This window comes from Struthio camelus, chromosome 31 (assembly GCF_040807025.1).
Source record: "Struthio camelus isolate bStrCam1 chromosome 31, bStrCam1.hap1, whole genome shotgun sequence".
Taxonomy (NCBI): domain Eukaryota; kingdom Metazoa; phylum Chordata; class Aves; order Struthioniformes; family Struthionidae; genus Struthio; species Struthio camelus.
In genome coordinates this window covers 4,346,637-4,373,167 of record NC_090972.1, presented here as the reverse complement: position 1 = coordinate 4,373,167, position 26,531 = coordinate 4,346,637, and the positions used below count along the sequence as shown (strand labels likewise).

At 69.1% G+C, this 26,531-nt stretch overlaps 3 protein-coding genes across 9 annotated transcripts; 1 reads left to right on the top strand and 2 right to left on the bottom strand.

The window, feature by feature from the left end:
• Positions 1 to 1,680: 1,680 nt before the first annotated feature.
• On the bottom strand, positions 1,681 to 10,324 carry NACC1 (nucleus accumbens associated 1). 2 transcript variants are annotated; one of them, XM_068922855.1, is made up of 6 exons: positions 10,195 to 10,324; positions 7,128 to 8,044; positions 5,578 to 5,754; positions 5,392 to 5,497; positions 5,175 to 5,272; positions 1,681 to 4,804 (listed from the first exon to the last, which is right to left on the bottom strand). In XM_068922855.1, the coding sequence occupies exons 2-6, from the start codon at positions 8,020 to 8,022 to the stop codon at positions 4,545 to 4,547; spliced, it is 1,536 nt and encodes a 511-aa protein (XP_068778956.1). In that variant the 5' UTR covers positions 8,023 to 8,044; positions 10,195 to 10,324; the 3' UTR covers positions 1,681 to 4,544. The 2 variants fall into 2 exon arrangements, with proteins under 2 accessions (XP_068778956.1, XP_068778957.1); XM_068922856.1 differs by having other exon boundaries at positions 7,128 to 8,041; positions 10,195 to 10,322.
• Positions 10,325 to 11,677: 1,353 nt separating this feature from the next.
• On the top strand, positions 11,678 to 16,994 carry TRMT1 (tRNA methyltransferase 1). Of its 6 annotated transcripts, none has more exons than XM_068922937.1 (17): positions 11,678 to 11,781; positions 12,329 to 12,581; positions 13,130 to 13,185; positions 13,338 to 13,462; positions 13,656 to 13,843; positions 14,304 to 14,419; positions 14,509 to 14,621; positions 14,736 to 14,884; positions 14,963 to 15,046; positions 15,140 to 15,209; positions 15,296 to 15,430; positions 15,749 to 15,834; positions 15,962 to 16,070; positions 16,163 to 16,239; positions 16,351 to 16,470; positions 16,567 to 16,681; positions 16,875 to 16,994. In XM_068922937.1, the coding sequence occupies exons 1-17, from the start codon at positions 11,760 to 11,762 to the stop codon at positions 16,977 to 16,979; spliced, it is 1,923 nt and encodes a 640-aa protein (XP_068779038.1). In that variant the 5' UTR covers positions 11,678 to 11,759; the 3' UTR covers positions 16,980 to 16,994. The 6 variants fall into 6 exon arrangements, with proteins under 6 accessions (XP_068779038.1, XP_068779037.1, XP_068779039.1 ...); XM_068922936.1 differs by having other exon boundaries at positions 11,705 to 11,776; positions 12,303 to 12,581; XM_068922938.1 differs by having other exon boundaries at positions 11,705 to 11,781; positions 12,303 to 12,581.
• Positions 16,976 to 25,842, bottom strand: MAN2B1 (mannosidase alpha class 2B member 1). The gene is made up of 24 exons (XM_068922935.1): positions 25,700 to 25,842; positions 24,074 to 24,176; positions 23,170 to 23,343; positions 22,193 to 22,386; positions 21,962 to 22,094; positions 21,379 to 21,521; positions 21,183 to 21,299; positions 20,998 to 21,080; positions 20,786 to 20,906; positions 20,634 to 20,712; positions 20,453 to 20,562; positions 19,991 to 20,098; positions 19,786 to 19,902; positions 19,519 to 19,713; positions 19,112 to 19,209; positions 18,887 to 19,010; positions 18,693 to 18,811; positions 18,518 to 18,619; positions 18,318 to 18,405; positions 18,148 to 18,228; positions 17,835 to 18,071; positions 17,611 to 17,760; positions 17,253 to 17,355; positions 16,976 to 17,181 (listed from the first exon to the last, which is right to left on the bottom strand). Exons 1-24 carry the CDS (start codon positions 25,799 to 25,801, stop codon positions 17,063 to 17,065), a joined length of 3,000 nt encoding a protein of 999 aa, XP_068779036.1. The 5' UTR covers positions 25,802 to 25,842; the 3' UTR covers positions 16,976 to 17,062.
• Positions 25,843 to 26,531: the final 689 nt, after the last annotated feature.

The window sequence follows — 26,531 nt, the reverse complement described above, 5'->3', positions numbered from 1 at the left end:
ACACCAGACAATGCACGGGGACACTGGGCAGTGCATGGGGACACCGGGCAGTGCATGGGGACACTGGGCAGTGCACGGGGACACCGGGCAGTGCAGGGGGACAGGGACACCAGACAATGCATGGGGACACCGGACAATGCATGGGGACACCGGACAGTGCAGGGGACACCGGACAGTGCAGGGGGACACCAGACAATGCATGGGGACAGGGACACCAGACAATGCATGGGGACACCGGACAATGCATGGGGACACCGGACAATGCACGGGGACACTGGGCAGTGCACGGGGACACCGGACAATGCACGGGGACACCGGGCAGTGCATGGGGACAGGGACACCAGACAATGCATGGGGACACCGGGCAGTGCAGGGGGACACCGGACAATGCATGGGGACACCGGACAATGCATGGAGACAGGGACACCAGACAATGCATGGGGACACCGGGCAGTGCAGGGGGACACCGGACAATGCATGGGGACACTGGACAATGCATGGAGACAGGGACACCAGACAATGCATGGGGACACCGGGCAGTGCATGGGGACACCGGACAATGCATGGGGACACCGGGCAGTGCATGGGGGCAGGGACACCAGACAATGCATGGGGACACCGGACAATGCACGGGGACACCGGGCAGTGCATGGGGACACCGGACAATGCACGGGGACACTGGGCAGTGCATGGGGACACCGGGCAGTGCATGGGGACACCGGACAATGCACGGGGACACTGGGCAGTGCATGGGGACACCGGGCAGTGCATGGGGACACCGGACAATGCACGGGGACACCGGGCAGTGCATGGGGACACCGGACAATGCACGGGGACACTGGGCAGTGCATGGGGACACCGGGCAGTGCATGGGGACACCGGACAATGCACGGGGACACCGGGCAGTGCATGGGGGCAGGGACACCAGACAATGCATGGGGACACAGGGCAGTGCATGGGGACAGGGACACCAGACAATGCACGGGGACACCGGGCAGTGCATGGGGGCAGGGACACCAGACAATGCACAGGGACACCGGGCAGTGCTGGACACCAGGCAGTGCACGGGGACACCAGACAATGCATGGGGACACCGGGCAGTGCATGGGGACAGGGACACCAGACAATGCACGGGGACACCGGGCAGTGCACGGGGACACCAGACAATGCACAGGGACACTGGGCAGTGCTGGACACTGGGCAGTGCATGGGGACAGGGACACCGGACAATGCATGGGGACACCGGACAATGCACACATGGACTAGACTGTGCACAAACCACCGCACGCACCCCCCCCCACCCCATGCAACACCCCCCCAACACCCGCACGCACACCCCGCGCCACAGGAACCCCCACCCCCTCCGGGACCCCCGCGCACACACGAGGCCCCACTGCTGCTCCTCGCCAGCGGGTGCAGGACGCCTGGGCCCTCTCCTTGCAGCGGGGTGGGGGGGGGTGCTCGGACGCCTGGGCCCTCTGCCCCAGCCCCTGGATACAGCGCCCCCTCCCTGCAGCAGGTGCCCGGCGTGTGCCTCAGTTTCCCCACCGCCCCCGAGGCAGCTGGGGGGGGGGGCACCCACAGCCCCGGGGATTCTCCGGTGGCTCCTACGGGGGTTGAGCGGGGGGGACCCAGACCCCGCGGCGGGCGAGGAAGGACCCGGTGCGGGGAGGGGGGGGGTTTGTTACAAACCTCTGTGTTTTTATTTACTCATTATTAACATTTCTGCAGTTTTTTTTCTTTTTTTGTTTTTTTTTTGTTTTCTCTTCTCGTTTCTGTTCATCTTTACAGCAGTTCATGTGCAATTCTCCAGCGTTTCGGGGCGCGGGGACGGGGAGTCACGAAAAACGGGCGTCTTGGCACTTTATAACACAGGACAAACACTGGCGTCCCCGGCGGGGGGGGGCGTCTCTGGGGCTTGGGGGGGGGGTCCCGCTTTCCGGGGGGGGTCTGGGGGCACGGGAGCCCGGGGGAGGTGGCTGGGGAGCAGAGAAGCGAAAGCCCGGGGTGGGGTGGGGGGGTCCATGCTGCCGAGACGGCCGCGAAACGCCGCACGGTTCCCTTTTCTTTGTAGTTTCTGGGTTGAAAAAAAAAACAAAAAAAAAGAAACGAGGGGAAAAAGAAGAAAAAAGCCCAACGCTGCCGGGGGGGGGGGAGGAAAGCTGGGAGGGGAGCCGGGGAGGGGGCCGAGCTCTCCGAGCGCCCGCGAGGCCCGGGGAGGACACCAGCGAGTCCCAGGAGAGCGGCAGGGTGGGTTGGGGACACCCCCCGTGCACCCGTGCCTGGCCAGGGCTGAGACCGGTGCAACTCATCACACGCGGGAGCCGGGAAAAGGGAAGGGAACATGCCCCACGCAGCTCCGGCCCCGTGTCCTGCCGCCTCCTGCCAGGGAAACTGAGGCACGGGGAGGGGAGAACCCAGGCGTCCGGGTGTTGGGGGGGGGAGGTGGCGTTAGAGGTGGGGGCTGGGGGGTCCCCGTCCCCTCCCCGGGGGCCGCGGCGAGCGGGCCGGGGACGTTTGGCACGGAGCAGTGAGATACTGGAGACGCGAACGGATCCCGGCGGGCCGGGGAGCAGGTAAGGCACTTGACCGAACGTCAGGAGACCTGTTGGGGAAGGGGGGGGGGGGAGCTGGGGGGGGGGGGGCCGGACGCCTGGGTCCCCTCCGCAGCTCGGGGAGGGCAGCGCGGTCGACAGATGAAGAGCAGGGACCCGGACGCCTGGGTTCGTCCCCTCCGCCGCCTCCGGCAGGGCAGCGGGGGTTGCGCAGGAAGGGGGGTGGCAGCCCGGACGCCTGGGTCCCATCTTAGTGTCCCCCCCAGGTCATTGAGCCAGGTGGGGGGGGGGGGTGCCGCTGCTCGGTGCCTCAGTTTCCCCACTCGGGGCCTGGATGAACCCAGCGCCGGGACAGAGGTGGGGAGCGAGAGCTGGGGCTGGGGGTGTCCCTGTCCCCCCCCCCCCCCCCAGCTCCAGGTCTGGCCCCCGGCCCCTGCCCGGAGGCGGGATTCGAACCCACGACCCCCAACCCGGCCCCCATGGATCTTCCCCCCACCTCCAAAACCATCCCGGCCAGGACGCCTGGGCCCACCCCTGTCCCGCTGCTCCCAGGGGTGCCCCCCCATCCCCCCGGCCCCGAGCCGGCGCTGGCTGCGGGCAGGCCCCAGCGAGGGTCTAACGAAGCGGTGGGTTAACGAGAAGGCACCGCTCGTTAGCGGGAGGTTCGGTGTTTAATTCCCGCCGGCGGCAGGGGCCGCACACGGCGCCGTCCCCGTGTCCCCCGGCAGGGCCGGGTCCGTCCCCCCTTTTACCCACGGGGAAACTGAGGCACGGAGCAGCGGTGAGGGGTGGGGGGAGGTGACTCGCCCTGGCCAGCCCCTCCTCCATCAGGGAGGAGCCCAGGCGTCCGGGGAGGGGGGGGGCCCCCCACTGCAGCCCCGGGGAGAGAGCCCAGGCGTCCTGGGAGCAGCACGGTCAAACAGGGACACGGCAGAAGGAGAAAAAGGAGGGATGGAGGGATGGAGGGATGGAGGGATGTGACCCCCCCCCCGCACCACCGGCACGGCCCCAGCACCCAAACCTGCCCCCCCCGGCCTCCGCTCTGCTGTCCCCATCCCCCCCAGCAAAGACCTGCCTGGGCCCGCGTCCGGCTGGGGCGAGGGGACACGAGCAGGGGACACTGCAAAGGTGGCTGGGGACAACGGGGGCACCTCGGGGGCACCGGGGGGGGGGGAACGCGCGCCGTCCCCCGCAGGGGTGCTGGGGACCAGCGCCGACGCCCGGAGAGATGCCGGCCCCGGGGAGGGGACGCGGGGGACCCACATGGTTGCCTGGAAAGACGCGGGGACGGGGTGGGGGGGACACACACGGTCACCTGAAGAGGCTCTGGCCCCAGGCAGGGGACGCAGGGGACCCGGGGGTGGGGGGGGGACACATGCAGGCGCCTGGAGAGACGCTGGGACACGGGGCGAACACGTGTGGTTGCCTGGAGAGATGCTGGTCCCCGGGGAGGGGACACAGGGGACCTGGGGACACATGCGGTTGCCTGCAGAGACACTGGCCCCGGGGGAGGGCACACGGGGGACCCACGCGGTCACCTGGAGAAACATCGGCCCTTGGGGAGGGGACCTGGGGGGGGACACGCAGTCACCTAGAGAGGCGCCGGCCTCCCGGAAGGGGACCTGGGGACCCCCGCGGTCGCCAGGAGAGACGCTGGCCCCGGCGAGGGGACACGGAGCGGGGGGACCTGGTTCAACTCATGCCCAAGCAGGAGGAGGCGTTCAAGGGAAGCCCGAGCCCAGCGAAGCCAAACGGGGCCGCAGCCGGGCCGAGCCGCTGCCGCCCCCCTGCCCCGGCAAACCCCCAAAACCCGGCGGGGAGGGGACCGAACGCCCGTGGCGCGGGGCCCTACGCCGCCGGCACGGGGCCCTACCCCGAGCGGGTGCCTGCCTGGCGCGGGTCCCTACGCCGGCACGGGGCCCGAGCCGGAGCGGGTCCCTCCGCCGCCGCGGGTCCCTACCCGGCGGGGGACCGGGGCCGCGGCCGCGGTCACTGCAGACCCTCTCCCGGCGCGCCCGCCTCGCCCTCGTGGCCGCCCGGCTCGAAGCCCGGCTCCGCGCCCATGATGTCGGGCTCCAGCTTGCCCGTGTCGTTGATGAAGGAGGTGTAGGAGTCGCCCTCGGCCATGAGCAGCTTCAGCTTCGGGATCCAGCTCTTGCGCACCACGCGCCGGGCGTTGGTGCACATGTCGGCCGCGATGGCGTTCATCTCGCTCTCCTTGAAGTTGGGCGCGAAGTTCTGGCAGTAAACTGGGACGGGAAGGGACGGCGACGGGGTCAGAGGCGGCCGCCCAGCGCGGGGAACTCGCGGGCGTCTCGTAGCGAGGTTTTGCCCGGGGATCCCGAGGCCACGGGGGCGCCTCTCGCTCCGTTTTTACGGCCGGCTAAAAGCCGCTCGCCGAGGGACGCTGCGAGGTAGACCCTCCCGTCCCCGGCGTCCCCCCATCCCCTCTCTCCCTGGCCATGGGGTGTCCCCTCTCCCTGGGGTCCTCCCTCCCCTGCCCCTTGGGGCCCCAAATCCCCAGGGTCTCCCCTGTGCCCCGATCCTCCTCCCCTGGGGTCTCCCCTGTCCTTCGGGGTCCCTCCACCCCGGGGGTCTCCTGTCCCCTCCCGCACTCACACTTCACCGCGTGCAGGACCCGGCTGTCCAGCGGCTTCCGGCTGGGGTCGTTGGTGGAGGAGCGGATGCCCGTGCCGCAGCTGTTGGCCAGGGTGTTGCTGGCAAAGGGGTAAAGCACCGGGGTAAGAGCCCAGGCGTCCGGCCCGGCCCCCTCCCCACCCTCCACAAGGGACCCCAAAACGGTGGGAGAACCCGGGGCTCCAGGCCCCCGACTCACCGGTCGAAAAAGGACGCCAGGAGCCGTCTCAAGAGGACTTTGTGCCGCGTCCCGGCGCTCACGTGGCAGTTCATCAGCTGCGCCCGCGTGATGTAGACATTGGTGCCTGGGGGGAGACGGCGGGGGTCAGCGGAGCCGGGAGCCAGCCCCCGCCCCGAGGACCCCAGCCCCGCGCCCCGGCCACACCTGTCACGAGCTCCAGCTTCTCGGCGGGGTCACCCTCGTCGTAGAGCTTGGGGTGGCAGCGGTTGCCGATCTGGTTGATGAGCTCGGCCGGGAGCGAGGCCAGGTCCTGCCGCACCCGGACGCGGTTGCGGGACTCCGAGGTGGCCTGGTCGGGCAGCGCCTCCACCTTCTCCGCGGCTGTGGGGACGGGGACAGGGCGTCGGTGGGGCCCGGATGCCTGGGCTCCCACCCCGGCTCACGCGCTGCCTCTCCTGCGGCGACTAGGATGAACCCGCAAGGGGACATGGGGCTGGGGCAAGGGACAGGGAGGGGGCAGGAGACATGGGGATGGGGGACAGTGGGGACACAGAGACACGATACGGGGCAAGGGACATGAGGAAGGAGTAGGAGACACGCAGATATGGGATGGGGCAAGGGATACAGGACAGGGGACACAGAAATGCAGGGGGGACATGGGACAGGTGTGGGGACATAGAGACTTGGGATGAGGACATGGGATGGGGCAAGGGACACAGGATGGGAACACGGGAGAGGGGACATGGAGACACAGGATGGGGACACAGGACGGGTGTGTGAGGACACGGGATGGGCAAGGGGACATGGAGACATGGGACAGGGACATGGGGCGGGAGTGTGGACACGAGACAGGCATGTGGACACAGGACAGGGAAACAGCACGGGCATGGGGACACGGGACAGGGACACAGGGTGGGGACACGGGATAGGGGGACACAGGATGGGGACACAGGACAGGCGTGGGGACATGGGACAGGGACACAGGGTGGGGACATGGGATGGGGGACACAGGGTGGGGACACGGGATGGGGGGACACAGGGTGGGGACACAGGACAGGTGTGGGGACACGGGACAGGGACACAGGGTGGGGACATGGGATGGGGGACACAGGGTGGGGACACGGGATGGGGGGACACAGGGTGGGGACACGGGACAGGTGTGGGGACACGGGACAGGGACACAGGACAGGCGTGGGGACACGGGACAGGGACACAGGGTGGGGACACGGGATAGGGGGACACAGGGTGGGGACATGGGATAGGGGGACACAGGGTGGGGACACGGGACAGGTGTGGGGACACGGGACAGGGACACAGGACAGGCGTGGGGACACGGGACAGGCGTGGGGACGCAAGATGGGGACCCAGGGACAGTTCAGTTTGCCCCGGGGTGACCACGACCCTCCCTTAACCTCTCCCCCCCAGGGGTGGAGCACCACAAGGCCCTGCCCCTAGTCTAGCCCCACCCCCTGGGAGGTGGGGCCTCATAGGCCACACCCCCTTGCAAGTTTCTAGGGGAGGAGCCTAAGATGGCCCCTCCCCTCCTGTAGCCACTCCTCCAGAGAGGAGGAGCATCCCAGACCCCACCCCCTTTAGCTCCTCCCTGGGGGGTGGAGCATGAGCACCCCCAGCCCATGTCCAGCTCAGATCCCCCAGGGGAGGCGGAGCTTTAGGTGGCCCCACCCTTTCCCTCAGCCACGCCCACAGCAGGCGGAGCCTCCCGAGCCCCTCCCCCGAAGGGGGCGTGGCCTCACCTGCCTGCCCTACATTCATCATGCTGTACATGGTGTACATGTTGCAGATCTGGCGGTACTGCTCGTCGGAGCCTTCCTCGCCGCCGTCCTCCTCCTCGTCCTCCTCGTTGTGGAAGGAGCCGGGGCTGTCGCTCGTGTAGGCGCTGGAGGTGCCGCCGGGGCTGGTCTGGTCGGCGGCGCTGGGGCCGGGCGCCGCGGCCGGGGCCGGGCCCCCCGCCGGCGCCGGGGGCTGGGGTTGGGGCTGGCGCCCCGCGTCGGGCGCCGAGAACTTGGCCATCTTGCGGCTGCCGTTGCCGCCGCCGCCGCCGCCGCCGCCGCCGTCCTTGGGGCCGCCGTCCCAGAGGCGCTTGACCACGAAGGTGCACTGCACCCCGTCGGGCTCGCCCTGCTCCGTCTTCACCCGCGAGACCAGCGGCAGGGCCGCGGCGCCCGAGGGCCACCCCGAGGTCTGGGCCACGGGGCTCTGGGGCTCCGAGGAGGGCGCCTCCTCGCCGTGCAGCCCCTGCGAGTCGCAGCTGGGCGAGCTGACCTTGAGGAAGAACTCAGTCCCCTTCTCCATGATCTCCTGGATCTGCAGGAAGCCGGCCGTGTACATGAGCAGGAACTGGTCGCCCACGTTCATGCTGAGCCGCCCCGTGTAGCAGAAGCTGAGGATCTGCTGGAAGGACTGGGGCTGCACGGCGGCCGGCAGCTCCACCACCGCGCTCTTGCTGCTGTTGAAAAGGTCCCGGAAATAGGAGCTGCTGGCGGCCAGCACGGCCCGGTGCGCCTTGAACGCGTGGCCCTTCACCACCACCGACACGTCGCAGTAGAGCCCCTGCAGCCGCTGCTCGTTCAGGCACTCCAGGATGCTGTTCCCGAAATTCGGGATCTCCATCTGCAGCGTCTGAGCCATCGCGGGAGCCGCCGGGGGCCTGCTGGGGACACGGGGGGGACACAGGGAGGGAGACAGAGACACAGGACACGTGGGGACGGGGACACAGGGAGAGAGACAGGGACATGAGGGGCACGGGGGGGACACAGCAGTGACAGGGAGCAGAGCACGGACGCGGAGATGGGCAGGGACAGACGGGGGGACACACAGAGACACGAGGGGGACGAGGACCAGAGGAGGAGGGCAGGGATCCGGGTGGGACGGAGGGACAGGGATGGACGGAGAGCCCCACAGAAGGAGGGCACAGACACGAGGACGGACAGACGGACACGGGAGGAGGGAAGAAGAACATGAGTTAGACTTGGCCCCACGGGGGTTTGGCCGCTCTGACCCCCTCGTGCAGAGACACCCCAGCCTCGGAGGAGCCCTTTGCCCCACGGCGGCTTCCCCCCCCCCCCAGGAAAAATCCCTCGTCCTGGGGACGTCGCAGCCCCCCGGCCCCTCGCCAGGGCCCAGCCCCAGGCCAAGGCGGCCCCCGGCCTCCGTCCTGCCCACCCCACAGCAAACCCGCAGCCCCCGGACGCCCCAGCGGGGAAGGACCGGCCTCGGCACAACCACGGTACGAGGCACCGGAGAATCCACACGAGCCGCCGCCGGAGGAACGAGGCCACGGCGTGGGGCAGCCTCGTGGTCAGAGAGCCTGCCCCCAGTCTGGTGGGGGACAGGGAACCCCCCCCCCCCAAATCCCCACTGGTTTGGGGTTGCCCCAAGAACAACTCCTCACCCCAGGTGAGGGGGGCTGCAAACCAGGGCTGGAGTGAACCTCAAATGGGGTCGGGGGGGGAAGGGGGTCCTGGGGGGGGTCAGATCCCTCCCCAGAGCATGGGGAAGGGGGATCCGGGGGGGGGCTGGCCGGGATAGGGAGGTGGCGAGGCCGGACGGACACATGGACATAGGGTGTTTGGGTGGGGGGGATCCTACCCTCCCACCCCAGCACCACCCAAATAGTCCTGGGGACCCTCATGGGGGGGAGCCCACCTTGTGCGGGAGGTCTGGGGGGGGGGTCTCCCAGGCTGAGGGGGATGGGGGGGCTCAGGCTGGGGGGGCACAAGGGGTCCCCAAGCTTAGAGGGGTCCCAGCCAGGGGGCAGGGGGAACAAGGGGCCCCCCAAGCCTGAGGAGGGTCTGGGTGGGCCCAGGCTGAGGGTGGGGGAAGACCTGGTGAATGTGGGGTGTCCTCAAGCCTGGGGGGGGGAGTAGGCCGGGGGGGTCCCTGCCCCAGGGAGGACAAGGGGGTCCCCAGGCCTGAGGGGGAGGGAGCCTGGGGGGGGTCTCCCAGGCAGGGGCATGGAGGGATCCCACCCTTTGAGAGGGATGAGGGGGCTCCAACTCTTGGAGAAGGGGATAGGGGACACCCAAACCTGGGGGGATGGACGGGGGGGGTTCCCCAGGTCTCGGGGGGGGAGGGACCCCCCAGGCTCTAGGGGCACACAGGGGAGACCCCCAAACCCGAGGGAGGGGGGCACGACACAGAGACCCCCAGTCCTTAGGTGGGGGGGGAGAGGGGGGATCCCCCAGCCCTTGGGGGGAACAACAGGGGGGACCCATATTTCAGGGGGGAGTGGGGACACGGACAGAGAATGCCCTAGGCCTGTGGGAGGCGATGGGGGGGGGAACCCCATTATTTGGGGGGAGGGAACAGGGAGAACCCCCAGCCCTAGTGGGGAGAAGGGGGGGGAATCCTCAAATGGGGGAGGGGATCCTCAAATGGGGGAGGGGATCCTCAATTGGGGGGGGAATCCTCAATTGGGGGGGGAGAACCGCATTCCCGGGGTGGGGGGAACCCTCAATCGGGGGGGGGGAGACGGGGGACAGCTTGAAAGGGGGGGGGCTCCCCCCAGCCCTTGGCATGGACGGGGTTGGGGGGGGGGGCACAGCGCTGAAACAGGCAGAAAGTTTCCCAGGAACCGAAGCAATAGCGGGGGGGGCCTCGTGGTTGAACCGGGCCGTGTTGGGGGGGGGGGGGGGAACCAGGCCCGGTACCGGGTTGGGGGGGGGGGACAGGCCCGGCCTGGGGGGGGGGGGCATGTGGCCTGGCCGGGGGGAGCGGGCGGCCTAGAGGGCGGAGCAACGTCGCCATAGGGCTTGGGGGGGAGGTTAAGGGAGGCGGTTGGGGGCTCCCCCCCCGCCTTACCGGTGGCCGGGGGGGGGCTGCGCTGGGGCTCCGGCCGCTCCCGGTGCCCGTCCCCGTCCCCGCCGCGCTCAGCAGCCATTCATTGTGCGGCAGGCGGGCTCAGCCGAGCGCCGAGCGCCCGATGGCGCCGCACAGCCCGGCCGCGCGCCCCGCGCATGCGCGCCCGCCCGCCCGCCCACCACCAGGGCCTGGCTAGCGGAGCGCCGAGCCGCTCCGACGCGGCCTGCGCTTCCCCCCCCCCCCCCGGCCCCGCTTCCTCCGCCCACACGCACCGGTGGGGGGGGGACACGGGGGGATGTGGGGACACGAGGGGACATGAGGGGACATGGGGGACACGGGGGGACATGAGGGGACACGAGGGGACACGGGGGGACAGGGGGACACACGGCCATGGGGACACGAGGGGACACGGGGGGACATAAGGACACATGGCCATGGGAGACATGGGGGACACGGGGGGACATAAGGACACATGGCCATGGGAGACATGGGGGACATGAGGACACATGGCCATGGGGACACGGGGGGATACGGGGGGGACAGGGCCATGGGAGACATGGGGGACACGGGGGGACATAAGGACACATGGCCATGGGGACACGAGGGGACATGGGGGGACATAAGGACACATGGCCATGGGAGACATGGAGACATGAGGACACATGGCCGTGGGGACACGGGGGGATAGGGGGACACACGGCCATGGGAGACATGGGGGGACACGGGGGGACGGTGGGGACACGGACATGGGGACACAGGGGGACACGGGGGGACATGGGGAGACAGGGGGACACATGGCCATGGGGACACGGGGGGACATGGGAGGGACAGGAGGACACACGGCCATGGGAGACATGGGGGGACATGGTGGGGACAGGGGGACATATGGCCATGGGAGACATGGGGGACATGGGGACAAATGACCATGGGGACAGGGGGGGGACATGGGGACACACAGCCATGAGGACATGGGGGGTATGGGGGGCATGGGGGGGATAGGGGGACACAGGGACATGGGGGGACATGGCCATGGGGACACGGGGGGACGTGGGGGACATGGGGGGAGGAGGGGGACAGGGGGACACACGGCCATGGGGCCACGGGGGGTCACGGGGATCCGCCCGGGATCGACCCTCAGGCGGGATCGGGCCGGGCTCCCGTTGGAGTCGATCCCGGCCCCCCTGGGATCTCCGTCCCCGGGGGGCCAGATTCGGGGGGGGGGAGGGGGGGGCTATGTCCATGTGTCACAACAGCACAAGGCCTCAGCTCACGCCGAGCAGCCGCGGGGTTTCCACCCAAAACAGGCAGCTCCTTTTTAGGCGTGGGGGCTGGGGGCTCCCCCCACCCACGGGGGTTCCCACCCGTGGGGGCTCCCCCCCCCTCCCCCGCCGCGGCCCCCTCTCAGGGTGGACACCGCTCTCCCGGCCGCGTTCGGAACCTTTCTGACCCTTGCGGCGCGCCGTCCGCCGCGCCTCCCCCCCTTCCCCCCACCTCCTCCGCCGGTCACCTGACCGCGGCCCACCCGCCGCAACATGGCGGCGCCCATGTGAGCGGCGGCGCGGAGGATGCGCGGCGTGGCCCGGTCGGGTGAGGCGGGGGGGTGGGGGGGAAACCGGGGGGGTGGGGAAAACGAGTGGGCGTGGCCTGCTGGGTGAGGAGGGCGGAGCTCTGGGAGGGGGCGGGATACAGGGACCCCCGGGCCGGTGCCTCCGCCACGTGTTGGGGGTGGGATGGCCCGAACCCTCCGCGCTGCCCTGGGTTCCCCCCCCCCCAACCCTTGATCCCATTTGGGGGGGGTGTCTGGCCCCCACTCAGTCCTTTTGGGGGGGCACCCTGTCCCTTTCCCCATCCCCCCAGCCTCCCCCCTGTCCTCTTTTGGGTGGGGGGGGCTCTGGCCCCACCCCAGTCCCTTTTGGGGGGGCACCCTACCCTCTCCTGCCCCCCCGAGCCTCCCCCCTTCTCCACTTTTGGGGGTGGCACTCTGTCCCCCCCCGACTCCCCCATCCGCAGGGCAGGGGGATGGCTTGTCCCCACCCACATACCCCCACTTGGTCCCATTTTGGTGGGGGGGGGGGAGCAGCTTCACCCTCCCCCCATCTCCCGCACAGACTTCCGTCACCCTCTTCTCCACCAGCTGCCGCCTGCGACGCCCTCCGGAAAGCCACCGCGGCCGCCCCGTTCCGGCTCCTCCGCCGGCTTGCTGCCGCCGCCATGGACGGGGGGTCCCCTAACGGCTCTGGCCCGGGGCGGCCCCCTCCCTTGGCCACTGCCGCGACCCCCCCCGGGGCCGGCGAGACGCTCATCGCGGAGGGCAAAGCCAGGATCATCTTCCCCAGCGCCAACGAGGTGTTTTACAACCCCGTGCAGGAGTTCAACCGGGACCTGACGTGAGTGGGGCGCTGGGGTGGACTGGTGCGGCCGCGGGGGGCGCTGGGGTGGACTGGTGCAGCCACAGGGGGGCATTGGTGTGGACTGGTGCAGCCGCAGGGGGCTCTGAGGTATACTGGTGCAGCCCTGGCGGGGGCACTGGGGTAGACTGGTGCAGCCAGGGGGGGTATTGGTGTGGACTGGTGCAGAGGTGGGGGGCTCTGGGTTACACTGGTGCAGCCGCAGGGGGCTCTGGGCCATACTGGTGTGGCCGGGAGATCACTGGGTTACACTGGTACGGCCATGGGGGGCTCTGGGTTACACTGGTGCAGCCGCAGGGGGCTCTGGGCCGTACTGGTGTGGCCGGGAGGTCACTGGGTTACACTGGTACGGCCATGGGGGGCTCTGGGTTACACTGGTGCAGCCGCAGGGGGCTCTGGGCCATACTGGTGTGGCCGGGAGGTCACTGGGTTACGCTGGTACGGCCATGGGGTGTACTGGGCTATACTGGTGCGGCTGGGGGGGGCTCTGGGTGACACTGGTGCGGCTCACGCCTCCTCTCGCCCAGCTGCGCCGTCATGACGGAGTTCGCGCGGCTCCAGCTGCTGCCGAAGGGGATCCGGGGTAGGTTCCCGCGGCCCCCGTTCCCGGCCGGGAGTGGGAAGGCGGCTGTGGCTCCGGCGGGAGCCGTCCCGCCCCAGGGCTGCTCCGCTCCCCGGCGGCTCTGCAGCCACCCCGGATCCGCTCCCGCCACCCGCCTCCCCCTTCTCTTCCAGTCGTCCTTCCCGGGGAGGAGAAGACGGACACGGACGTTCCCGAAGCGCCAGAGGAGGGTGACGCCGTGCCGGCACCCGCCGGCCCCGAGCCTCCGCGGACGGCGATGCCGGGAGAAGTGTGCGAGGTGCCCGCGTCGGGGGGATCCGTGTCGCGCCGTCTCCGGCTGCGGCTCCGAGCCCGGAGCAGGGCTCATCCCGGGATCTGGGAGCTTCAGCCACGGAGCGGCCCCTTCCCCGGCTGCAAGAGGGAGCCCGAGCTGCGCTCCCGGGATGGCTCAGGGCTCCACCCGGCATCGCCATCGCTCCCTCTTCCCGCAGGGAGGGCTCCGGGTCCTCGAAGGCTTGGCCGCCTCCGGCCTCCGCTCCATCCGCTTCGCCCGGGAGGTGCCGGGGCTCCGGGCCGTGGTGGCCAACGACTTCTCGGCTCGGGCGGTGCAGCTCATGGGCAGGAATGTGGCCTTCAACGGCGTCGGGCACCTGGTGGCCCCCAGCCTGGCCGACGCCAGGTGAGTCGGGAGCCGCTTCCCGGATCCGGCCTCTCCATCCTTCCTTCCAGGAGCCGGATGCTGGGATTAACCCTCCCGCTTTGCCCTCGATGGGCTGCGCAAGCACCCTCGGCACCCGCTGGTGACCTTGCTCCGGCTTCCCCCATCTACTGGGGGGCCCAAACTGGTCCCTGTGTCCCCCCGGGGTCTCCCAGCGGCGGTCCGAGGGGAACGCCGCCTCCCCTCGCCCTGCTTCAGCCTCGGATGGGGCTGGCGCTGCAGGGACCACCCCCCCCCAGTCTGTGCTGGGGCAGGGGTGGGATTTGGCACTGGTTTTTGTGGGATTCGAGGACTGGGGTGGCTCTGAGCCCCTTGGATTGGGGTTCCCGTCGCTCCGGGTCCCCCTACCCCCCTCCCAGGGTGGCCCTGAGCCCCCCGGTTTGGGGTCCCCGTCGCTCCGGGACCCCTGTCCCCCTCGCAGGATGCTGATGTACCAGAGCAAGGCGGACAGAGAGCTTTTCGACGTCATCGATCTGGACCCCTACGGCAGCCCCGCGCCCTTCCTGGACGCCGCGGTGCAGGCCGTGAGCGAAGGCGGTGAGCGGCAGATGGTTTGGGCATGGCCCGGACACCTGGGTCCCCTGGGAAGCACCCCTTGATCCCCTCCTCCTCCTCCTCCTCGCCAGGGCTGCTCTGCGTCACCTGCACTGACATGGGCGTGATGGCGGGGAACAGCTCGGAGACATGTTACAGCAAGTACGGCGCCGTCTCCCTCAAGGGCAAGTTCTGCCATGAGATGGTGAGTGCTCAGCGGCGGGCAGGGTCTCCTTGTCCCCCATCTCCACCCCGTGAAGAGGCTGAGACCGCCACGCTCATGACACCAGCGCGGGTCCCGCTCATCCCTCCCCGTCAGGCTCTTCGGATCATCCTGCACAGCCTGGACCTCCGGGCCAACTGCTACCAGCGGTTCATCGTGCCCCTGCTCTCGGTCAGCGCCGACTTCTACGTCCGCGTCTTCGTGCGGGTCTTCACGGGGCAGGCGAAGGTCAAAGCCTCGGCCAGGTCAGGCGCGGGGACACGCGGGGACACGGCGGGGACGTCCCGCTGCCCTCCCTGACGCTCCCTTGCTTCTGCCGGCAGCAAGCAGGCCCTGGTGTACCACTGCGTGGGCTGCGGCACCCACCACCTCCAGCGCCTCGGCAAAGCCACGAGCCACGGCGCCAGGTACGGCAGGGGTCCCGGGGTGGGGGGCTGGGGGGGTCGGTCAGCGGCGTCCCCAGCAGCGGGTGGCCCTGACCCCCTGCTTCCCCCTTCCAGCTTCAAGTACGGGGCCGCCACGGGGCCTCCCGTGGGCCCCACCTGCGAGTTCTGCCAGCAGCGGCACCAGGTGGGTCCGTGTCCCCGCTCCGCGTCCCCTCCGTGTCCGTCCCCACCCCGGCCTCAGCGCTGATCCCCCCCCTCCTCTCCCCGCAGCTGGGGGGCCCCATGTGGGCAGAGTCCCTGCACGACCTGGCCTTCGTGCAGCGGGTGCTGGCGGCGCTGGAGACCAGCCCCGGGCGCTTCCGGACCGAGGAGCGCATCCGCGGGGTGCTCAGCGTGGTCACTGAGGTACGGGGACAGGGACGGCAGCGTGGGGATAGGGACAGCTCTGGCATCCTGGAGCTGGCATCCCAGGGACGGAGACAGGGACAGCCCCGGCATCCCAGGGACAGGAATGACCCCAGCATCCCGGGGATGGGGACAGAGACAGCTGCAGCATCCTCGGGATGGGAACAGCACTGACATCCCAGGGATGGAGCTGGCTCCGGCTCCAGCATCCTGGGGGTGGAAGTGGCCCCAGCTCTCCTGAGCTCAAGGCAGGGCCTGGCCCGTCCGCGCCCCAAATTCGGGGCTCACTCTGGCCTTCCCCCCCCGTGCCGGTGGCAGGAGCTCAGCGACGTCCCCCTCTACTACACCCTCGACAGCCTCAGCGGCACCATCCACTGCAACACCCCGTCCCTGCTGCAGTTCAGGTAGGGTTACCCCCGCTGCCGCCAGGCACCCAAAAACCCTGCCTTTCCTGCCCCCCCCCCCCCACCCCGCTCGGGCAACCCAAAAGCCGGCCGTCCCGCAGCTCTGGCCCCCTCTGCGCCCCCCCAGGTCCGCCCTGCTGCACGCCGGCTACCGGGTCTCGCTGTCCCACGCCTGCAAGAATGCTGTCAAGACGGATGCGCCGCCTGCCGTGCTCTGGGACATCATGCGCTGCTGGGTGAGGAGGAGGAGGAGGAAGTAGGGGGCAGCTTAGGGACCCCGGCATCCCTGGGGTTGCACCTGATGCCCCCCCCAACCCCTCTCCCACAGGCCAAAATCCACCCCGTGAAGCGCGAGCGGCTCGCGGAGACCAGCCCAGCTTCCCGCATCCTCGCCGTGGAGCCCATGTAACAGCCAGCCCTGGGGCTGGGGGGTCCTCGCAGCCCCCTCTGCGCAGCCCAGGGGGGTCCCTGCAGCTCCCCACATGCCGCCCTGACCCCCCTCTCGCCCCTCCGCAGCCTCCAGGCCTCCTTCACCCTCCGCGATGACGCCAACCCCAGCTCCCGGAAACGGGGCTTGAAGCGCTTCCCTGAAAACCCCGAAGCCTTTTGGGGGCCCAAAGCCAGGGCCAAAGTGGGGTAAGAGGAGCTTGGGGGGGGGGGGGGGCTTCCCAGGGCTCTCATACTGCGGTTGAGCTTCCGGCACCCACCCACAAATGGCGGTCTCCCCCTCAGGGGCGGCATCTCGCCCTCCCTCCAGGAGAAGCGGAAGCGACACCAGAACAAGCGGACGGAGCGGACGGACGACGGCACCAGCCTGAAAAACTTCCCCTGCAAACGCTTCAAAGAGGTGGGTCCAGGGCAGGAAACGGGGCAGCTCCAGGACATGGCTAACGGCTCCGGCGCGGCCCCAGGGCAGGGAAGACGAGGCGGCAAGGCTCCCGGCCGGCTCTGGGGCAGGAGAAACAGCTCCCGGTCGGCTCCGGGGCAGCGGAGCTGGCTTCATCCAGGCATACTCACCTCGCTTGTCTTTTTGCCCCTAGGGAACCTGCTCCTTGGGCACTCAGTGCTGCTACTCGCACGAGGAGGCGGCCGCGGCCACCTCGCCAGAGGCTCCCCCCCCCGATGCTGCCTCTTGCTCCGATTAAACTGTGCCCAGATCAGTCTCCTGTTTATTAATACACTTGTGAGGGTGGCGCAGAGCTTCCCCGGTTGAGCCTGAGGGTCCCCGTCACGCGCCGGCTCCGGGCTCTGCGTGCTGCACCGCGGCCAGGAACGTCCTGATCTCCATGGGCTGCAGCGTGACGCTCCTGGGGTCCAACCTGGGGGCCGGCCGGGGCCGCACCGGACCTGGGACGAGAGCGGAAGGGGTGAGGGGGGACCGCAGACTCCCCCCAGCGTCCCCCACGGCCCTCGGGTACCTGTGGCCAGGTTCCAGACCAGGCGGGTCACGGCCTCGCGCTGCTGGTCGGCCGCCAGGTTCATCTCCTGCAGTGAGGTGATGGTGAAAGCCGAGAAGAGGTTCTGGGAGAGGGAGAAAAATCACGTCAGCAGCCACTTCTTACCCTTTCCTTCCGTTCCTGCTCACGCCTCCGGCTCACCGAACCTCCATGACCTGGGAGGACTGGGGCCAAATCTCACCCCCAACCCCTCCAGCCTGGAGCAGATGGAGCCCACCAGCACAAGAGCAGGATGTAGGGGACGGGTCCTAGCGGGGCTCTTGGCCAAGCTGAGCCCCGTGGGGTTGGGAATTATCCATCCCGGCCAGTGGAGGCTCACCAGGAGGTCGAGGGTGACGGGCTGGGAGCTGTTGGCGCTTTCGCCCTTCTCAAACTGGTGCTCAAGCCGGAGCAGGACGGTGCCGGCGTCCCAGGGCGCCAGCGTGAGGAGGTGGACGTTGGGCGGCAGCTCCCGCCGCAGCGCGGAGAACTGCGGGGAGAGGATCAGCGAGGTGCCACCAGGCGCTGGCCCGTCTCCGGGGACGGTCCCCCTCCCCGTGTCACCTGCTGCAGGCTGGGCTGGCCGTGGCGGTAGGACGGGCCCCCTCCGGGCGCCAACACCACGTAGGGTGCCATGAACTCCTGCTGGGCCAGCAGCCGGTGCTGGTCGGCCGCCGACTCCACCGTGTCGAGGAGGACGAGGTGGCGGCCGCGTACCACCAGCCCCTTGTTGTCGGCTCCGGGCTCCCCCAGTGGTTCCCCCACGCCCCGGTTGTCATCATACAGGAGCCGCCGATGGACCTGGAGTCGTTGGGGGACATGGTTAAAATCCCAGTTTGTCCCCAGCGTGGGGACCACCACACTGTCCCATCCTCACCATGAGCTCCAGGGAGCCATCGAAGATGCTGCTGCCGCCCTGCGACCGGTCTGTCAGCACCGTCAGCTGGAACTTCTTGTCCTAAAGAAAGGAGGACAGGGCCATGCGTGAGATGAGCTCTGCCCTGGGCTCAGCCCACGGTACCCCTGCTACCACCCCAAGGCCAGTACCTTGATGTAGATGCGGCTGTTCACAGGGTAGTAATTCCCCGCGACCGGCTCTGTCTGGCTCAGGTTCCACGTGGGACGGTAGTTGCGCCTAGGGGACAAGGTAGAGCCCGGCTACAGGGAGGGGAACAAGATGGGGACAAAGTCTTGCTGTGCCAAACACCCACACCGTCCCCGTGCGTGACCTGGGGACTTCCCCTGACCTGCGCTCCACAATCTGCCGCCCGTTGGAGTCGGTGTAGAAGCGGGCGTCCGTCTGCAGCGTGGTCTCGAAGCGGCTGATGATCTCCTTGCCCCAGCCGTCCCTGAGAGGTGGCGAGAGGTGAGCCGGGCTGCCGGGGCGGCTCCCGGCCGCTCCGAGCGGCTCCCCGAACTCACGCCACGGGGATGGGCCCCACGGTCCACTCCAGCTCCACGTAGGGCTGCCCCGCGTGGAGCCGCACCACCTGGGAGCACCACGAGGAGAAGTTCTGGTAGACCTCCTGCACCAGGGCGTTCTGCGAGGGACACGCGGGCGTCAGGGCCACCGCCCTGGGGACACCCCCGGGGAAGCCCCCAGCCCCATGACCCACCTTCACTAGGTACGTGGGGACCTGCTTGGAGCCGGAGACGGGGAAGGGCTCAGAACTGTTGGGCCGGAAGATGTAGGCGCCCGAGGCCTGGGAATTCTCCTCGTTCCCGGTGCTCGCGTTGTACCTGGGGCGAGAGGAGCGCACGCCGTGGGGGAGAGCCCTAGCACCAGGGACCCAGGCGTCCGGGGCTGGGAACCCAGGCGTCCAGGGCCTGGTCACACCCACCAGTAGAAGCTCTGGAAGACGGGCAGCGATATGCTCTTGTCCAGGTTCTGGATCTCCTTGAGGTGTCCAGTGAGGGGGTCAAACAGCACCCGGACGTGCTGCGGGGAGGACACCGCGCTAGGTCGAGCATCTCTCCCCCGTCCCCACTCAGCCCTCAGACAAGCCCTTCCCAGTGCTTCCACCTTCCCCAATTACTCCCAAACTGGTTTAGACTGGGCCACAGAGGCGTAGCTCCACTGGCGGAGCAACGCTGACGGTTTTTCTCCCCAATGTTTCAGTGAGATGCTGACAAAAGCCCAAGGGACTGGCTCCAGCCTCTGGGACCCACCACCTCACGGGGAAAGACTCGGAGCTGAGCTCACCCCGCACCATCCCAGGGGCTGTGCCCTTCCCCAGGGGGACTGTACCTCATTCTGGATCTCCCGCGGCTGCGGGGACACCGGGGCCCAGCCCAGGCGTGCGCGGGGGTCCCTGCGGCCCAGCCGGGAGACCGTGAAAGTGCTGAAGCCCACGGCGGGCGCCGAGGCCTGGAAGATGAGCTCCCGCGTGGCGTTGCCTCGGTCCCGCCGCAGTTGGCGGGTGAAATCGGAGACGGGGATGACCTGGGGACGGGCAGGGAGGCGTCAGGGAGACGGCGGGGCGAGGAGCAGCCCGGGGGACAGGTCTTGGCTCACCTCGCTGGGCACGGGTTGGCCCTGGGCGTCCATCACCGCGTAGGACGCCCCGTTCACCGGCAGCCGCACAGGCCAGGACACGCGGTGGCCCAGGGGGTTGTAGAGGATCACGGTGAACTGGGTGGACAGACAGACAGCGCTGCGTTAGCCCCAACGACCCCTTGGCCCCGGTTCCCCCCGCAGCCCCCGGCGCCGAGGTCCTTACGCGGCTGGCCACCTCCGTCAGGGGACAGGCACTGACGTTGAGGGCGTTGCAGAAGATGAAGTTCTCCTTGCTGCCGCTGATGCTGGACAGGGCGTTGGCGATGAGGACCTGCGGAGAGCAAGGGATGGTCACAGTGCAGCCCTGTCACCCCAGCCATGCCATAACGAGGGGCAGCAAACGAGGCCAGCAGGAGCTGGGGTCAGCAGGTGAAGGGCCATGGACATCAGCTCGTTCCTCCACCAGCGGCTCGTTCTCCAGACCATGGCTGCGGTCATGGGCTTGTCCCCGGCTCCCATCCTCTGGCCACGGTTGTGCAGCCACCAGCTCATCCCCGCGCAACCATCAGGGTCATGGGCTCATGCCACAGCCACTGACTCGTCCCCAGACGCTGGTCGCAGTCACAGCCACCGGCTCGCGCTCCCAAACCCCGTCTTGCCCCCGAACCGGCCGCTGGCCCCTTACCTGGCAGGCCTCCCACCCCGCGGCCAGCTGCTTGGCGTAGTCATTGGCCACGTGCTGCTTCTCCGTCCCGCTCACGGCGTCGTGGTGCTGGGCCACGGCCATGGCCTCGCCTGCCAGGGAGCAGAGGGGCGTCAGGGAGGCTCGGAGCGGCCCCCCCAGCGCTTCGAGTGCCAAGACTTACGGAGCACAGAGCCGTCCCCGGGCCCGTAGGGCCCTTCCCGCGCCACCGGCCCCGTCACGGCCTCCAGCTGGTTGCAGATCTGCCGGGGGGAGAAGACAGCGTCAAGGAGAGGCCCACTGGCATCGGGGCCACGCCATGGGGCCGGGACCCACCTGCAGGAAGTTGTTGCTGAGCCGCTCGTAGCGCTTGAAGGCCGGTCGGCTGGTGAAATACCCCGTCCAGAACTGGTGCGGACCATCGGCGTAGGGGAAGAAGTCGTCCGTCTTCAGGGACCTGTGGGACACTCGGGCTGTGTCCGTGTCCGCCCGCTCCTCTCCCCAGGGGCCCCCGGATGCTTGGGCTCTCCCTCCACCCCCGGCCTCACCAGGACAGGTTGGCCCGGTGCAGCTCCCAGAGGTAGCAGGACGGGGTGGAGTAGAGGACATGGACACGGCTGCCGTTAGCTTGCTGGAGAAAACAGGGATAGGGTGAGATGTTGGGGACAGAGCAGAGGTGGGGCACCGGGGGTGGCCCAGGGGACGAGGAGGTGACGCAAGGGACCCCGCTCACCCGGGCGTTGACGTGGGCGATCAGCTTGTCCATGTTCTTGAACCACAGGTTGGCGTTCTCGTACTGGAAGTCGGAGCCCATCGTCATGATGATGTGGTTGGTGCGGTAGTGCTCGGCCTGGGGACGCACTGGTCAGCATCCCTGGACCCAGGGCCCAGGCGTCCGGGCACGGGCCCAGGTGTCCAGGGCTGTTCACCTGGCTGGCTGCGATCTGCAGGAAGGAGGTGACGATGGTGTCCACGTTGTTCTCCTCACTGTCCCCGTCCACCACAGGGGGGTCAGAGCAGAGCTGGTCCCAGCAGAAACCGGATGGGGGGTTGTAGACGTTGGGCAGGATGCCTGGGGACAGGGTTGGGGACAGGGATGGGGAACAGCATGAGGACAAGGGAACAGGCCTGGGGACAGGGTTGGGGATAGGGATGGGGAACAGCTTTGGGGACAAGGGAATTGGCTTGGGCATAAGGGTTGGAGTCAGCTCCAAAGACAGGGAACAACCTTGGGACAGGACTGGGGACAAGAGAGTTGGACTAGGGACAGGCTTAGGATCAGCCAGAGAATGAGGACAGCCTTGGGGACAGAAGGTGAGGACAGGGGAAACCCAGGAGGGAACCCAGCAAGGGACAGCGGGAACGCGTCGCCCTCGGGAAGGGATGGGACAGGAGGGGACCCAGGGGACGGTGCCAGCCCCGGAAAGGGACGGAGAGGACTCCAGGAATGGGGGAAACCCAGGAGGGGGCCGACAGGACGGGGCGGGGGACGACCGAGGGCCCCCGTCGCACCGGTGAAGAGGTCGGCGGCAGGTGGCTCCAGGCTCCCGCTGGCCCTCCAGAGCAGCTCCATCTCGCGGAGCTGCTCCCGCGCCGCCTTGTCCTGGTGGTCCACGCGCCCCACAAAGAGCCCGTCGTAGCCCATCTGCGGGACAGGACGGGACGGGACGGGACGGGGAGGGGGGGGGGATCAGCCCGGCCGTCGGGGTCCCCCCCTGCCACCGCCGAGCCCCCACGCCTCACCTGAGCGAAGAGGGCGGCCTGCTCGCGCGCGTGCCCGAAGGGGTCGATCTGCCAGGCCACGCGGGGCGCCCCGCAGGCCCCGAACGTCTGGCGCAGGAAGCGCCGGCCCAGCGCCAGCTGGTCGATGACGGGGCCGTAGTGGGCGGCCGCCTCGTCGTTCATGCACCAGCCGCCCAGCACGAACTCCAGGCGCCCTGCGGGGACGGGGACGCGGCGGGGGAGCCCGTGACGCCCTGGCCTGCGATCCCCCTGCTCCCCTAAACGGCTTTGCGGCACCCCAGACCCTGCCGGGACCCCTCAGTCACCCACCACCACGTCCCCTGGGCCTCCCTGGGCCCCCATAGGGGCACCCTGTGTCCCCCAGTCCTCTCTGGGGCACCCCATGTCCCCCTACCATGTCCCTGTGTCTCCCCCCCCAATGCCTGTGTCCCCTCCAGGAGCACCCCATGTCCTGCTGTCCCTCCACCATGTCCCTGTCTGTCCCCAATGCCTGTGTCCCCTCCAGGAGCACCCCATGTCCTGCTGTCCCTCCACCATGTCCCTGTCTGTCCCCAATGCCTGTGTCCCCTCCAGGAGCACCCCATGTCCTGCTGTCCCTCCTGCCACGTCCCTGTCTGTCCCCAATGCCTGTGTCCCCTCCAGGAGCACCCCAAGTCCTGCTGTCCCTCCTGCCACGTCCCTGTCTGTCCCCAATGCCTGTGTCCCCTCCAGGAGCACCCCATGTCCTGCTGTCCCTCCTGCCACGTCCCTGTCTGTCCCCAATGCCTGTGTCCCCTCCAGGAGCACCCCAAGTCCTGCTGTCCCTCCTGCCACGTCCCTGTCTGTCCCCAATGCCTGTGTCCCCTCCAGGAGCACCCCATGTCCCTCTGTCCTCTCCACCACATCCCTGTGTCCCCAGTGCCCTCATCCCCTTCAGGGACACCCCACGTGCCCCTCCCTCGCCCATCCCAGGGACAAGCGCCCCCGCGTCCCCGTACCCTGGGCGACGAGCTGGCGCACGAGCTGGCGCATGGCCTCGTCCTGCTGCCGCCACCAGCGGGCCAGGAAGGCCACCTCGGCGTAGACGAAGCGCTTGGCGGGGTCGGCAGCCAGCTGGGCCACCACCGAGTCCAGGATGTACTGCACCCCCGCGTGCTGCACCTCGTTCAGGGCTGGGGACGGCATGGGGGGGGGACACGGGGTCAGGGTGACAGCCGAGGGGATGGGGACAAGGGGTCATGGTGACGCCTGGGGTGATGTGGGGGACATCCGGGGGGGATGTGGGTCACAGCAACATTTGGGGAGGGGACACAGGAGACATCAGGGGGCATGGGGAAGACAGGGGTCACAGCAGCATCTGGGGGGGGACAGGGGACATCCAGGGGGACATGGGGGTCACAGCAACATCCGGGGGGGGGGAATAGGGTCATGGCAACACCTGGGGGGACACAAGAGACATCTGGGGGGACATGGGGGGGACAAGAGTCATAGCAACATCTGCAGGGGACACAGAGAGGGGTCATGAGGGTCTCAGCACCATTCGGGGAGAGAAGAGGGTCACAACGCCGTCCCAAGGAGGACGTGGGGACAGCGGGATCCCGGCACCACCCCACGGCAAGCTCCATCCCCCTCCACGTCCCCCTACCCCTGGCGACCGCCGGCTTTGTCCCCGGCCTCCCCACGCGCCACCGCCACCTCCACGGCGGCCTTGGAGGCGTCACCGCCGTCCCCAGCGCCCCGACGCTGGCCTTGCCGCGCGTCACCTCCACCCCCACGGTGGCCTCGAGGGACGTCACCGCCGTCCCCGCCACCTCCTGGCTGACCTTGAGGGACGTCACTGCCCCCCCTCCCCGGCGACACGGGGCCGGACCGAGGCCACCCGAGGCGGCGGGGACGACCCACCTCCGTAGAAGTACTGCTCCACCGTCTTCAGCCAGCCCACGTCGTCGTGCGTGTGGGCCACGAGGTGCACGTTGAGCAGGCCGGGGTGCGTGGCGGGGCACGACTGCGGGAGCGGCGAGGCGTCAGGGGAGGCTGCGGCAGCTAACGGGGGGGGCTTGTGCCCACGGCCCGTTCCCCCCCACGACCCCCTCGCTGCCCCCCGTCAAAGAGGGGTGAAACGGGTCCGCGGGGTTAAACCGCGCTCGCGGAGGAGGAACGACGGCAGCGGCTTCGTTTCCGGAGGAAGCCGGGCCTGGACGCCGCAGGGTTGTGGGTGAAACGGTGCCAACAGCTGCTCAAAACCAGCCCCCCCGCGACAAGATAGGGGGCCAGGACGCCTGGGCCCTCTGCCCAGGGAGGGCTGGGGTGGGGGCAGGAAGGAAGGGGCCGGCCAGGACACCTGGGTCCTCTGTTGGCAGGGAAAGGGGAAGAGAGACCTAAGGGCTCGAGCATGTGACCGGTCACTGCCCGGCCGCGAGCCACGGCGCCGCCCCGGACTTTGGACTTCTCCTTGCCAGCCCCTAGACCCCCCCCAGGCTCCCCAGTATCTCCCCAGTCACCCCAATATCCCCCCCGTCACCTCTTCCCCCCCCATCCCTCCTCTTCCTCCCCCAGCATCGCCCCGCTTCTCCCAGTCTCTTCCCCTCCATCTCGCCCTCCCAGCCTCTCTCAGCTCTCCCAATCCCGCCCCAGTCCCCTTCCAGTTTCCCAGCGCCCTCACCTCTCCCAGTTCCCCCCAGTGCCCACCACTTTCTCCCAGTTCACTCAGTCTCTCCCAGCTTTAGCTTCCCCATTTCTCCCAGTCTCACCCAGTACCCCCGCTTCCAGTTTCCCTCAGATGCTCCCAGTGTCCTCAGTATCTCCCAGTCCTCCCAGTCTCTTGCTCAGAGTTCCCCAGTTACAGTTCCCTCCAGTCCCTCCCAGTATCCCCAGTCTCTCCCAACTGCAGATTCCCCAGTAACCCAAGCCTCTCTCCCAGTTCCTCCCAGTACCGCCACTCCCTGTTTCCCCAGTACCCCCAACCGCTCTCTGCTAGTTCTCCCCCAGCCCCAGCCCCCCCAGTACTGCCAGCCCCAGTTTCCCCAGTGGCCCCAGTCTCTCTCCCAGCTCCTCCCAGTACCCCCAGCCGCACTCCCCCCCAGTTCCTCCCAGTACTACCAGCCCCAGTTTCCCCAGTGGCCCCAGTCTCTCTCTCCCAGCTCCTCCCAGTACCCCCAGCCGCACTCTCTCCCAGTTCCTCCCAGTACTACCAGCCCCAGTTTCCCCAGTGGCCCCAGTCTCTCTCTCCCAGCTCCTCCCAGTACCCCCAGCTGCACTCCCCCAGCTCCTCCCAGTACTGCCAGCCCCAGTTTCCCCAGTGGCCCCAGTCTCTCTCCCAGCTCCTCCCAATACCCCCAGCCGCACTCCCCCAGCTCCTCCCAGTACTGCCAGCCCCAGTTTCCCCAGTTGCCCCAGTCTCTCTCTCCCAGCTCCTCCCAGTACCCCCAGCCGCACTCCCCCAGTTTCCCCAGTTGCCCCAGTCTCTCTCTCCCAGCTCCTCCCAGTACCGCCAGCCCCCGTTTTCCCCGGTCCCGGTCGCGGTCCCACCTGGTACCCGCACCCCGCGGCGGCGGCGGCCGCCACCTCCCCCAGCAGCAGCAGCAGCGCCGCCGCCCCGGGCACCGCCATGCCGCTCGCGACCGCGGTCATGTGACCGCCCGCTCACGTGACACGCCGGTAATTTCCCCCCCCAGCCCCCTCCCCGCAAGCGGGAGCCAATCCGCGGCGAGGGGCGGGGCAGAAGGCGCGGCCTCGCGGATAAAACCCGCGGCTCCCCGCGCTCTGATTGGCTGCTGCGCGCAGGAGGCGGGAAGGCCGCGTAGGACGGGCAGGGCCGCTCGCCTATCCCACGAAGAGGAGCGAGCGGCGGGGGCGGTGACATACGGACCCGCGCCAAATAAGGCGGAAGCATCGCCCATGATTGACAGCGCGAGTCACGCCCGCGTTACCAGGGGAGACGAACGTTGGGAACGCCCCCCACTCCCCTCCCCGCGGCGGCAAAAACGCTCGGTAGCCAATGACCGGTAGCAGTTCTCAGAATCCCGCCCTCCTCCCAGACGTGATTGGCGGAGAGCGCGAGACGGGCGCGTGCTCTCCTCCAATGGGGCGTCGAGTAGCGGCGCGGCGGGAGGCGCGCGGCTTTTCCTCACAGAGGCGCTCGCGCCGCGGCGGGCTGAGGGGAGCTGGGCTGTGTCCGCCCGCGGCCCCCTGCCTCATCTCCCCCCTCAGCGCCCCACGGCTGCCCCCAGCCCCCGCCTCGTCTCCCCCTCCGCTGCCCCAAGCAGCCTCGACCCCCTCTCAGCCCCTCGGGGCTTCCCCCTGCCCTGGTTCCCCTCATCCCCAGCTGGGCGCAGCCTCCCCGCCCACCACCTTCAACCCC

Excerpts from the sequence above, each read along its gene's own strand:
- NACC1 (XM_068922855.1), bottom strand. The coding sequence starts at position 8,022 with ATGGCTCAGACGCTGCAGATGGAGATCCCGAATTTCGGGAACAGCATC. Across the intron at positions 5,498-5,577 it reads GAAGCTGGAGCTCGTGACAG|GCACCAATGTCTACATCACG; the intron begins GTGTGGCCGGGG and ends GTCTCCCCCCAG. Across the intron at positions 4,805-5,174 it reads GGTCCTGCACGCGGTGAAGT|TTTACTGCCAGAACTTCGCG; the intron begins GTGAGTGCGGGA and ends TTCCCGTCCCAG.
- MAN2B1 (XM_068922935.1), bottom strand. The coding sequence starts at position 25,801 with ATGACCGCGGTCGCGAGCGGCATGGCGGTGCCCGGGGCGGCGGCGCTG. Across the intron at positions 21,522-21,961 it reads TGCCGCCGACCTCTTCACCG|GCATCCTGCCCAACGTCTAC; the intron begins GTGCGACGGGGG and ends CCCTGTCCCCAG. Across the intron at positions 17,761-17,834 it reads GCCAGCCCAGCCTGCAGCAG|TTCTCCGCGCTGCGGCGGGA; the intron begins GTGACACGGGGA and ends CTCTCCCCGCAG.
- TRMT1 (XM_068922936.1), top strand. Across the intron at positions 15,210-15,295 it reads TCTGCCAGCAGCGGCACCAG|CTGGGGGGCCCCATGTGGGC; the intron begins GTGGGTCCGTGT and ends CTCTCCCCGCAG. Across the intron at positions 15,835-15,961 it reads CCGTCCCTGCTGCAGTTCAG|GTCCGCCCTGCTGCACGCCG; the intron begins GTAGGGTTACCC and ends GCGCCCCCCCAG.